The sequence below is a fragment of the Nuphar pumila genome, chromosome 17 (genome assembly GCF_984573655.1).
Source record: "Nuphar pumila chromosome 17, dmNupPumi1.hap1.1, whole genome shotgun sequence".
NCBI lineage: Eukaryota > Viridiplantae > Streptophyta > Magnoliopsida > Nymphaeales > Nymphaeaceae > Nuphar > Nuphar pumila.
Window position 1 is genome coordinate 62,718,668 of NC_143265.1, and position 13,071 is coordinate 62,731,738.

The 13,071-nt window shown below is 36.0% G+C and overlaps 1 protein-coding gene across 2 annotated transcripts in view; it reads right to left on the reverse strand.

Annotated features, from left to right (window-relative positions):
* Positions 1–228: 228 nt before the first annotated feature.
* The window catches only part of LOC149812036 (Protein kinase superfamily protein), a 110,046-nt gene continuing 97,203 nt past the window's right edge, over positions 229–13,071 (reverse strand). Inside the window, exons 19-21 of one of the 2 annotated variants that reach the window (XM_089993161.1) lie at positions 11,823–12,005; positions 679–801; positions 229–609 (exon numbers count right to left, since the gene is read on the reverse strand). In XM_089993161.1, coding sequence (XP_089849287.1) covers positions 505–609; positions 679–801; positions 11,823–12,005 — 411 coding nt within the window. In that variant the 3' untranslated portion in view covers positions 229–504. Of the gene's footprint in view, positions 802–11,822; positions 12,006–13,071 lie in introns of both variants that reach the window. The other variant, XM_089993160.1, reaches the window with a different exon arrangement.

A 13,071-nucleotide genomic window follows, 5' to 3' on the forward strand; every position in this document is an offset into this window, starting at 1 on the left:
TCCTTTTAATATAAAGCATAAAACCTAATACACGGTTATACAAGTAACCCTTGTATGCTACAAGTATTTACAAGAATGCCCAATATTACACGCTGGACATGTTACACATACATAGGTTGGATCCGGATCCAAACCCAAATACAAATACACAAATATCGCACTGTCTAATACTGCTTATCAATATCATGCCTATTCCTAGCATTCAGAAACTCAGCAGGCTAAATTCACTTTTGGAAAATACCATAGGTATTGTTAGTTTTCCATATGTTGAAACCCTATCAAAGAATAGGCTTAAGTTTTCATGTTCATACAATCATAAATAACATTATTTCCACTTCACTAAAAGATGTGGAAGGAACAACTTTATGCACAACTAATAAACTGCTTAAAAAGTGAAGAATAACAAATTATCAAAAGAATGACATCTCGTCTTGAAAATTTTAACACGACATCTCGTCTTGAAAATTTTAACACAGGCACAGTTTGAGAGAGCTTGTGAAAAGGTCAAATTATGAACCTGCGGATGGTCCTTGCAACCATCCGTGATGCTAACCTTCCCACAATATCTGCAGCTATTAGTAAAGCTTTCTGTCGTGCTTCTGGAGGAACCTGCCACGAAATTTTGGAAATAACACGAGGGACAAGACAAAAGGAAAATAACAATTGCAAATTAACTACCTCAGGAAGGACAGCAAGGGTAGAAGGCAGTAGATCCTGCAAAGAACTTAGTTGATAAAGGACAAGCAAAGCCTCCTCTCCAGGAGTTTTAGCTTCTGCATCGGTGTTGGCATCTACATTTATCTGGGGTTAAAGATATCAAAATTAATTGAATATAAAAGCATCATAAGCAACACAAGATTTTCTGTTCCAAAATGCTTGCAATCAGTGAAGTACTTGGAAATTTGAGTTAGTGCCACTTGGTGGTTGGCACTAGTCATCCAAATCCTGTTCCACAGCTTCACATAATTAAGAAACCAGCTCTCAATCAGCTAGCTGCTGGTGAGTATCGACTCATACACATCTATTAGCAAACTTAAATTTTCAACTGCAACTAAATGCTTTACAAATTCAGAGGCAGAAAATAAGAACACGACAGACATATTTGATAGCTGGATTGGTGGTCATGCTATCATAGCTGAGGGGGCCTCAGGTTCAAATGTCACTAGAAGCTGTTAACTAATTTGCCCATGGAGAAAGGAAGAATGCATGAGGTAACCTACCTTTAAAATGTAAAGTCTACCTAATGGTTTGCCTTGTGAAGGAAAAGGAATTTTTTTCTCGATAAGCTAGGAAAGTGTTCCATGTTGGGATTCAAATCTCTGATTCTCACCTTAAGATATTTGGACCCTTCTATGGTTGGTGAGCCAAAGATAAAAGGTAAAATGTTGCATAGAAAGATAGAAGCCTACAAGGCACTTGCAATGAGGCAGGTGCTGTTAAAATATATATATGTATGTATATATACTCATGTATATATATATATATATAATCTGTTTTGTATTAGTTGTTCTTATATTTTTCTAGTTTTGTTTTTTTAGGTTCTTTTCTTTGCCATTAGGGGCCCCACTCGTAGAGTCGTTGGGGCCCCAACGGTCATAAATATGACTGTTGGGAGCTCCCCAACGACTCTATAAGGGGATCTCCCAAAGGTCTTCCCTCTCCTGTGTTGTATATAAATAGGGGTGAGTCCCCACTATTTTTTCATTGCTTTTCAAGCACCTTATTAATAATATCCCTATTCTTTTACTTGGTGGTGTCGCCCTTTGCTGGCATTTTATATTGTCCCATCGTGGACTTCTTGTTTATGCACTTTTGTGCCTTTGTATTTGTCCACTATTGGACTTGTTTGGCGCTTTTGCACCTAATTCTTGTGCTCTTGGTCTCTTGAAGAGTAACCATTGAAACATCGTGATTCGAAAATCGACGTGCTTGCGGTAACTCAAGTGGAGGAGCTCTTCCGTGTTCTTCCATACTCCTTTCTTCTCTCTAAGCCAAAATGGAAAATGAGCAAAAGATTGATATTTCTTTCAAGTTGAATGGTACCAATTACATGATATGGGCATCCGCCATAAAAAATAACCTCAAAGGCAAGAAGCTTTGGGGATATGTGATGGGCTCTATTCCGAAACCTCAACTCAAACTCACCAAGATGGAAGGAGCACAACAAAAGGCTTTAGAAGAAAATGCTCGCACAAAAGCTATTGAAAACCATCAATCCAAGATAGAAGATTATAAAAGTAAACATGCCAAATTTCTCGCATGGTTCATGAACAATGTTGAGCTCAAAATATGTGTCAACATCGCTAAATTCCGCAAGGCAAACGAGGCATGGTTTTTTTATGAAAAGTATGTATACACAAAAAGATCTTGCAAGGCAATTCTTTCTTCAAGAAAAAATATGTACCATCAAACAAGGGCATATGAGTGTCCGTGATTACTTTAGCACTCTTAGTCCCTTATGGGATGAATTATCTCTTCCTGAACCCAAATGGGTTGCTAGTGAAGATGGTGTAGATCCTACTATGAGGCTCTGATACCAAAATGGTGTAAATCGATATATGAGTCGATTCGCGATCCGAGATCCAATTGGATCTCCACGCGCGGAAGCTAAGTCTATAACAGGTGTGTAATACCCAAAAAAATTGAGTGATTCTATATGATTTGGGCCTAGGACTCATTACCCGGATCCATAAGAAACCTACAAATGGGTATTAAAGTATATGTATAATAACAATTCTAAAATAAATAAATAACTAATATTATTTGTTATAAGAAAAATAATAATTAAAATTATGTATGATGGGTCGAATCCATAGTCGGACCCAAATGGATCCAACTGAGGATCTGCCATTCACGGGCAACCCGGATCCACTTTAACAATGGATCCAACGTCGCGGGTCGCGGGGCTCGGACCCGAACCCGAACCCGAACCCGTGTGAGGTTTTATAAAGTTCCGTAAACAAGAATTGTGCCTAGGGCACGATTCTTGCAGAAAATCAAGAGAGGGGAGTTACGCAAGGCGTAACCGACTCCCTCCATCTCTTCCGGAGGGGAGAAGGGATCGTCTCGTTAAAAGGGGAAGCCTTCCCCTTCACTCTGCCATTTTTCCCTCTTCACTATGTCGCTCGCCTCCCTCTCTGTCATTCTTGCGCACGCCGGTGGGAGCTTCGTCGCCAGCAAGCCTCCCGATTACCTGTTGCTGCCATCGTCGACGACCCTCTTCGAGAGGCAGCATCAGTCGTCGGCCACCACCTCTTCCTTCTCGCTCTCCCTCCCGATCGCCCCTTCACGGCAGTGCTGACGAGGCTCGACCGCAGAGAAAGCGACATCAGCCGACCCTTCTCTCGCAACGGCTGTCTCCGGTCATCGGAAAACCAACAAAAAAAGGTACGGTGCTTCTTTTGAATCTGGGTGAGGAATCGAATATGGATTTGATTATGTGTATTTGTTCGAGATGAGAATCCATAGAAACCCTGTAGGTGGCTGTTTTCTTTGTTTTCAAGAACCAACGGAGTCTCCGCTCCACTGGATAGAGTAGTTGGTGCACGACACTTTCTATTGGGTCATTGCAAGTTCAAATCTCAATAGAATGGTTGTATAATTGGTAGGGTTCTGTTTCTTTTTCTGTGTAGGTGTGGATTGAATCTGTCTGTGGTTGGGTCGGACAAGGGGAATACCGATTCTTCCCTCATGTTATGAGCATGTCAATCCCGATTCTTTTCTCACATTACGAAGCATGTCAATGCATTTCTTGGCTACCGGAAAACCCAATGTTGTGAGTCGGGGTTCCGGTCGTGGTGACATGGATTTTGGGGTTCTCTGGGCTAACCCTAACCTAGAAACCCCAAATCTGTCAGATTTGGGGGTTATCGATCTTGGAATTGATAACTCGAATCTATGTTGTTCCAAATTCTTTTTGGGTATACGAATTAGGGCATGGGGTTTCTTTATTTTGAATGTGTATGAGAAGAGTCATGTATAACCTGATTTAGGCAGGTTATACAATGTGCATTATGTGCATTGCACAGTATAAATCGTTATGAAGTTTTCAGACGGATTTTTTTTATGCCATGGGATTATAAATTTCATATGTTTTTAGGAGGTGTAGAACTGTCGGCTATATTATGGTTTGACAGTTACGTTGTAGATTGTCATCCAATTCGATTACCTATGATTTTGTCCTTTGAACTGTGATTAAATTTGATTTCTATGAAACTTTGTGTTCTGTCATCAAACCAGAATTTATATTATAATAAAAGACTATATGTTAATGTGCTGGTTATATCAAATATATTCCTGTGTGGTTATTAATTGATATTCAATCTGAATACAGATGTCTTAGTTACCTGTTATCAGACTTGATTTCTATTCATTTTCTTAATTATCAGAATTGAGTTCATCCGATTTCATGTGATCATGTATGGTCTTACACAGTTTTATATCATTAAAGCATGTACATTTTAAGAATTTCTTGGTAAACATATAAATAGTCAAGGTCTGAAACCTTAGGGTGTTCGGTAGACACTTGATTTGGGTTTTTCCTGAATAGTTTGATTTTGGGAAATTTGTATAGTGATTAACCGAAATTCTGACTGGGAAAATACTTGTTAGGTACCCACCTTCTGTGGGCTGTTTCAGTGCTGAACAGAAAATAAAACTCCTGTTATAAAACTACATGTGTGTGTGTGTGTGGGGGGGGGGGCTGTTCTGACGCGGAATTTGTGAAGTTAAACAGCTTGAATGCGTGTTGGTACACGGGCATTAAGCTAAATATGGTGGTCATAGTTAGTGTTATCCATAATACTAATTCCATTCATGCGTAATAGCTGAAAATATTGCTTATGCTTGAGATTTTTCAGTTTTGTTCCTGCAACATATGTATATAACTGGTTTGGTTAAACAGATTTATCATTTGAATTACGAGTGAGTCCCTATGAATGTTACCTGTAATCATGGATTCTGAAAAATCAAACTGCTCATGTTAGTCGGTTCTTATGTGTTTCCCACATGATTTCCTTTCTGGTATGGATCCATAGCATTATGCGAACCAAATTTTTTTATGAAAGCTTATGCATAGTCGGCTGGGATGGTTGACAGGCTCAGTCGGCTGGACTGAATTGACTATTTAGCCAGGAGGATGGCGGGTCCGGGATTGGTAAACCTGACCACCTTCCCTAGCATATGCAAAAACTTACACTTCTGCCCGGTGAATATGTAAACTGTTATATTAGCATTTCATTGTACTGGCTGTGCAATTATGAATGTGATCATGGCTCGGTTATTGATATTTTTGTGAGCATGTATGCATGATGAGTATGTGTAATTTATGTGCACACTCACACACTCAAAGGAGATATGCATTGGTTATTACACGTATGTGATATAGGTAATGTTAAATTGTAATTTATAAGACAATGTATTTTCTATATATATATTATATATAAAAAAGAAGATACATATACATATATATATTTCATATATATGTACATGTATCCATCTACATGTATATATAAAATATATATTTCTTTCTTGTATTGGTTGTAGGGGTATTTTAGTCATTTCTACATTTTACGCATATTCATGTTTTTTAATATGATTGTAATTCCTCCTTTTTATTTTTTCTTATTTTTTTAATTTTTTCCCATTTTTTTTATATATAATGTTTTTGTACACAGTCAGTGGCTGACTGTGTACGGTGTACAACAGTCAACCACTGACTGTGTACACAGTTTTAAAAAGAATGACGTTGAGCTGATCCCCAACGTCTCTTAAGTATGCTTATAAATAAGGGCTATGTGAGCCCATTGTATGAATGTATTATAGTAAGGAGTTGTCTCCTTAAGCTTATAAACATTGTGCATTTATTGCACTTTCTTTGGTGTAAAGCTTATAAACACTGCATTTATTGCACTTCTTTTGTGGTGTAAAGCTTATAAACACTGTGCATTTATTTTATGTATTGAGTATTTGAAGTATCAAGTTATTTGACAATCTATAACACGGAATCTATCAGTCAAGACAGAAAATACGCAATACACAAAGCAAAAGATAACAAGTTCGGGACGGTGTTATCTCGTTTGCAGCCACAAGATCGAAGAACACGATATTCAACAGCCTCCACCAAGGTAAACAGCAACAACGAAAGGGTCTTTCACCCACAGAACTCTTGTCCTTTCTCACACCACCAAAGTCGATTTTTCCTTTCTTCTCTTTTTCAAAATTCAAGCCTCCTCTGCTGGACGCCCCCCTAGCATTTATCAATCATGGGAAGGGGCCTCATAAAGAGAGAGAACCCTTCCCCAAGTTAGGGCTCTCCCAAGGCTTGACTAAGCCATTTTTAGCATGAGGGAATTACAGCCCTTCATGGAATTCAAATCAGGGCCATAGATGTCCACACTAGGTGGTGCCACCCATATGGGTCCAACGATGTTTAGATCTCAGGCAAGATCCAATCAATGTTAATATATGGACCCACAAGCAAAAAGCATTAAATTAAATGCGATAAAAAAAAGAAAACTACCCTTAATCCCCATACACACTCTAGTGCCACAAAAAGATCCTACAAGGCACCAGAACTATCCAGATCCGTAGAATCTGGCACCTAAAAAAATAAAAATAAAAAAAAATACTTAATATGATTCCTTAACTTGACAAAATAGAATCGAAAATAAAAATGCAAAAAAAAATGGACTTTGGTTCTCTGAGATCCAATTGGACTCAGATAATCCTACATGATTGGATCTACAACAGATCGCATCCTGGATCGGGTCTGGTGAGTTGGATTTGGATCCAACTTATCTTCAATGTTCGGATCTTCAGGACACTCTGCATCAGAAGATGTTGAATTATAAAAGAGCAAATAGAAAAAGGGCACTTTTTCTCTTTTTCCAATTCTTACATGGGCTTAGGCCCGAATATGAACAAGTTACATCATCTCTTCTTCATAGATCTAAGCCTCTTCCTTTGGAGGATGTCGTTGCCGAAATATGCCAAGAAGAGACTCGTTTTGGTATGATAAAAGGAGGTGATGAAGTATTAGTTGTGTCCAAGCCTGTCATTCATGTAAAAACTTACAAGCCTCCACACTTTGAGAGACAAAATAGCTATATTGGTGGCTACAAGAAGGTTATTTATCATCATTGTCATGAGCCAAGTCATATACAACCTAATTGTCCCAAGTTATATGACACCCCAAAGAAAAAGGTAGCTTCTATTGAAGAAACCACACCAAGGAAAGAAGAACCAGTAAACAAACTCAATTATCGGAGGCACTTCAAATGTTACTCAAATCTCCAGCTACATCGAGACACTGTTGTTTTTGGTATACCAAAAAAGTGCCTTGAGTGCATGTTGATTTCCCTGATATCCCGACATTAAATGTTGATTTCTAATATTCTGATGGATGGTGTTGATTCCAAATATCAGTCGAGAAACAAGTGTAAAACCAATAATAAAATATAAATTGTGTGTTAAGCTACAACCAAAAACCTATCTTGGATTTCAGGAATTGTTGGGCGCATTTTCAGTATCCACAAGTTTAATGAAAAGTGGAACCAAAATTGTGTGCATTTAATAGAAAATGCATGCAAAGGAAAACTCTGATAATAGCTTAATAAGTTATTCATGCATGTGCATTGAATCATGCATCTTTACTGTTCTGCATTAATTCATGTATTCTCACTCATTATGTCTCATATGAAAATTGTTATTGCATATTTGTTCTAAAAGCTTGGATGATAAATTAATTATGAAATTGTTGTGATATTCCTCTGAATTTATGCATGAATTTGGTTTATGTTCTTTTCATTCTGTTTGGATTATTAGAGGAATTTGTACAAAGAATTTCTGGTTCTTACTCGGTATTTCAAAATGTTTTTCAGGACCAAGAGCTCAGTGATTGGGGTGACTGCCACATGGAGCCAGCGAGTTGCGTGACCAATTTCTGATATTCTTGACAGTGTGGCTTTGTGTTGCATACTTTATTTATTTTTGTTCTATGACATTCATTTTATTGGATAATAAAGTTGGTTATTTCTTTGGTTGATTCAATACAATAACTTGTGGTTTGGTAATTGTTAAGTCTGTGAGGCGTCGGATTCTTGGGTTTGATTTTCGTAATTGTTTAAAAAAAATCACTTTTCACGAGGATAAGTTGGGGTCGTTACAGCAATAGCCACATCTTTTCCTCTCCTTTCATATGACACCTTATGAGAATGGTTTATCTGATTTAGGCACAAATTCAAAAACTTTCTATGTTTCAACTGCCGATGGAACATCTTTGCAAATTAAAAGTATTGGAACCTTAAACTCCTCTCAATTTTTTTTTTGCCAAAAGTGAAGGTTGTTCCTCAACTTAAGTTTAAACCTTCTTTCCATTTCACAATTTTTCGATCATGGAGGAGGAATCTCCTTCTCATGTATGGGTTGCTCCGTGTAGGATCTCCGATCCGGGAAGCAGACTGGGCAAGGCCATAGGAAGGGAGATCTCTACTTCATGAATTATCTAAATCTTCCTCTAAATTCTTTTTGTAATTATGTCCAAGATAAATATATTAAAACTTGGCATAAAAGACTTGGACAACCAAACTTCTCAAAGATGTATCTTCTTTCTTTTGGAAAAAAAAAATTGCAATGAAAAAAAAATTAATTTGCAAAGATTGTATATTTGGAAAGATAAAATTCACTTCTCCTTTCCTAATAGAACCTTTGTCTCTAAGAGACCTTTTGAATTAGTGCATTCGAATGTTTGGGGACCTTCTCTCGTCATATCAAAAGGAGGATATTCATATTATATTACCTTTATTGATGATTTCACCAGATATGTATTGATATACTTTCTTAATTTCAAATCTGATGTGTTCTCTTTCTTTTAAAAATTTCATATGATTGTCAAAAATTAATTTCAAAGCAACATCTCTATTATTGATCTGATTCGGGTGGTGAATACTTATCAAATGAGTTTCAAAATTATCTAGAACTAAACGGGATTTGTCACCAAAAGTCATGTCCTAGAATTTCCCAACAAAATGGATTAGCCGAAAGAAAACATAGACATTATAAAAACCACTAGGACACTACTTATTTCTATAGGTATTCCAAAAAGTTTTTGGGTCGAGGCCGCTCTAACCTCAACATATTTGATAAATAGAATGGCCTCATCATCCTTGCAAAACATATCTCCTTATGAAAAGTTATTTGAAAGAACACCTGATTTCAAGCAGTTGCGAATTTTTGTTGTAAGTGTTTTGTACTCTTGCATAAAAGAAATAAATTGTCTTCAAAAGCCATTGAATGTGTATTCATAGGTGATGGAGAAAACCAAAAAGAATATAGATGTTTTGACCCTAAGAGTAACAAACTATATGTTTCTAAAGATGTAACCTTTTTGAAAAATGAAAATGGTTTTGAGAGAACCAAGGAAAATAATGAAGTTGATTATACTTTTTAAATTGATCTCTTGCCACAAGAAGGGTTGACTTCTTGTGATGATTCTTTGAATGACATCAGGGATAATACCTTAAATGACAATGAAAATGGTGATGATAATGTGCATTCAATTGATGAAAATGAGGAACCATCTATAAGAAATAATGATATTGTTGATAAACTCATACAAATTTATACTCGGTGTGAGCAAAGGAATCCTTTAAATGCTTTAAAAAAATATTCTCAAAATTCGTCGTTAGAAGAAACCTGCCTTAAAAGATCCAATCGTATCTCTAACCCACCAAATAGGTTTGTATCCTATGATACATTAACACCAAAATATAGGTCATGCCTAATAGCTTTACATTCCTATCATGAACCAACATACTACAATGAAGCAAAAAAATCTTCCAGAATGGGTTGAAGCAATGAATATAGAACTTAAAGCTCTTGAAAAAGCTCAAACACGAAAAATAACTTTGTTACCGATAAGAAAGAAATCTATAAGATGTAGATGGGCTTTTAAGGTTAAAACCAAGAGTAATGGGTCTCTAGAATGATACAAAGCTAAGTTAGTGACAAGGGTATTGTCAAGAATATGGAATTGATTATGAAGAAACATTTGCTCTGGTAGCTAAAATGACTAGTGTTAGGACACTCATACAAGTTGCATCTATTAAAAAATGACCCATCTACCAACTAGATGTAAAAAGTATTTTTCTAAATGGTGAATTAAATAAAGAGGTATACATGAATCCTTCGTCGGGGTTTTGTATTGAAAAAGGTAAAATTCTTAAACTTAAAAAGGCTTTATATAATCTAAAACAAGCTCCTCAAGCTTGGCATGATAAATTTAGTAATGTAATGACTCATCTAGGTTTTCATTCATGCTATACTGACACTGCTCTTTTTGTTAAAAGTTTTATGATTGTTATTCTTTTACTTTATGTAGATGATATGATCATCACTGGAAGTGACAAACAAGGAATTAGTGATATTAAAAATATTTTAAAAGAAAATTTTGATTTGTCTGATTTAGGTTTTTAAAGATATTTCTTGGGTATTGAAGTTGGGTACTCTCCCAGAGGGTACATTCTTTCTCAAATGAAACTTATTGCTAATATTCGTACCAAGTCTAGTATTATAAATGATAAGAACATAGAAACCCCAAAAGTGATTAACGCTAAATTGAAGCTGAAAGATGGGACTCTGCTTGAAGATCCAACTCCTTACTGCCAACTAGTTGGGTCACTCACTTATCCATCACTTGGCCAGGCATAGCTCATGCAGTTCACTCCGTCAGCCAGTTTCAACATGCTCCTACCACTGTGCACATGAGTGTTGTCTTAAGAATTGTCAGACACATCAAGAATACTATAACCAAAGGGTTTTTTCTATCCTCATCTTCTTCATTTGATTTACATGCTTATACGGATGTTGATTGGGGTGGATATCCCAATGATAAAGTCTCAACTACCGGTTTTTATGTATTTTTAGGTGATTATGATTTCACGGAGATGCAAGAAGCAACATAAAGTATCATTATCCTCAACTGAAGCTGAGTATCGTGCAATGACTCCAACAACAATGAATCTTGTGTGGCTTAAAAGTCTTCTCAGTGATATGGGAATAATCATCTCAACACCTTTGAAGATGTACTGCAACAATAAGAACGCAATTTACATCGTAAGCAACCACACCTTCCTTGAGTGAACTAAACATATCGAGATGGATTTTCACCATGTACGTGATGAATATCTGAGAGGAACTATTGCATTGTCGTATGTCACATCGGAGTACCAGTTGGCGGATTTCTTTACAAAAGATTTTCCTGCTCCTCGATTTATTTTTCTCCTTGGTAAACTTTCGGTTAATTTTAATACTCCCCCTCAAAGTTTAGAAACAACTATATTTTACGTTTTCTTTTTTTTTTTAGTTTCTTTTGTTTTTTTTAGTTTCTTTTCTTTGCCATTAGGGGGTCCCACTCATAGAGTCGTTGGAGCCCCAACTGACATAAACATGACTGTTGCGAGCTCCCCAACGACTCTATAAGGGGAGATCCCAATGGTCTTCCCTCTCTTGTGTTGTATATAAATAGGGGTGAGTTCCTCCTATTTTTTTCATTGTTTTTCAAGCACCTTATTAATAATATCCGTAATATTTTACTTGTCGGTGTTGCCCTTTGCAGGTATTTTATATTGTCCCATCGTGGACTTCTTGCTTATGCATTTTTGTGCCTATTTAGACTTTGTATTTGTCCACTATTGGACTTGTTTGGTGCTTTTGCACCTAATTCCGCATATTTCATTACAGGTACCACCTCTTAGATTCAAGTTTCCTTCATATATAAATGGATCATGTTATAAAACATGGTGAAAAGGTTGCCAGGCACTTACTGCACTTGAAGTTTTGTTCTGCAGAAACGCAGAAAATAGCAACATAAGGCGATATAATGTTCTCAAGTTTGAGACATCTTCTTCATCAACAATGGATGATGACCACATAGGTACAGCAAATGGCAATGACATAGCACGAGAAGTCATAGAACCAAATGCTGCAAGACCAAGCGCATCAAGTCCCTGCATGTATTGTCAATTGTCATCATCTATTTCCTACTTTGCTCACATAATCCATTAAATAATCTTAAAATCTTCAAGTAATCAGGCATTAAACATAAATACTCATTTCAGAAGCATCACAGTGCACAAACAGAAATACACTCTTTCCCAGGACACAAAAAGAAATATGCACTTTCTTACTTAAAATATAATAGTGCATTGATAACTTTTGAATGACAATGGCCAGTGGTTGCATGAGCTCATTAGATGAGTAGTTCTTATCTAAAATTTTCTTGATGCAAAATGCTATTAGTGAGATATAGGTTCAGTCAGGTACAAGGTAGTCATCTAAAGAAGAAAACAATTGGAAGTCTTCATGTACAATAAGGTCAGTCAACGAGCCACATTTTGTGGATATTTATTTCTAACAATACCTGAGAATTTTGATTTCAAATATAGTTAAATTTTTTATTAATATATAAGATCATATTGTTCACAAAGTCATTGATAAATAAGTTAGTATGTCCGCAATTGATTCATACCCACACAAGAGTTAATCTAGATATTTTTTAACCTTTTAACTCCCTATAGAACTTCTTTGATGGCATGTCAATCAAAATAGAAATGATAAGACTATATAACAATTATTTTTTGAATTCTTTAAAATCAATGATGAGTTAATATCTCAATATTTGGCTACACTAAAAGGTGAAGTGGCAGATGAAATGAGCTCCACTTGGACATACGATGCAAATGGATCAGACTGTAAAATCTGAGAATTTCTATGAATTTCCATGATTAATGAATCAATAAAAAGTGGAATTTTGCCCAAATATGTTTGCCCTTAAATGTATATTTAAATTGCCTTTAAATTTATTTTTGTGGCATTTAACTATGGACTATAATTAAATGGCCATTTAAATTGCTAATTTTGTTTGAACTAACCTTTAGATTGATTCATATTTAAATTGGCAATTTAAAATTGGAATTTTGGAGGCATTTAAATTACAATTGACATTTAATTAGGATTTTAAATTAATATTTGACTTTTCTTGTTGTAATTAAATTAGAATTAATTTAATTAAAG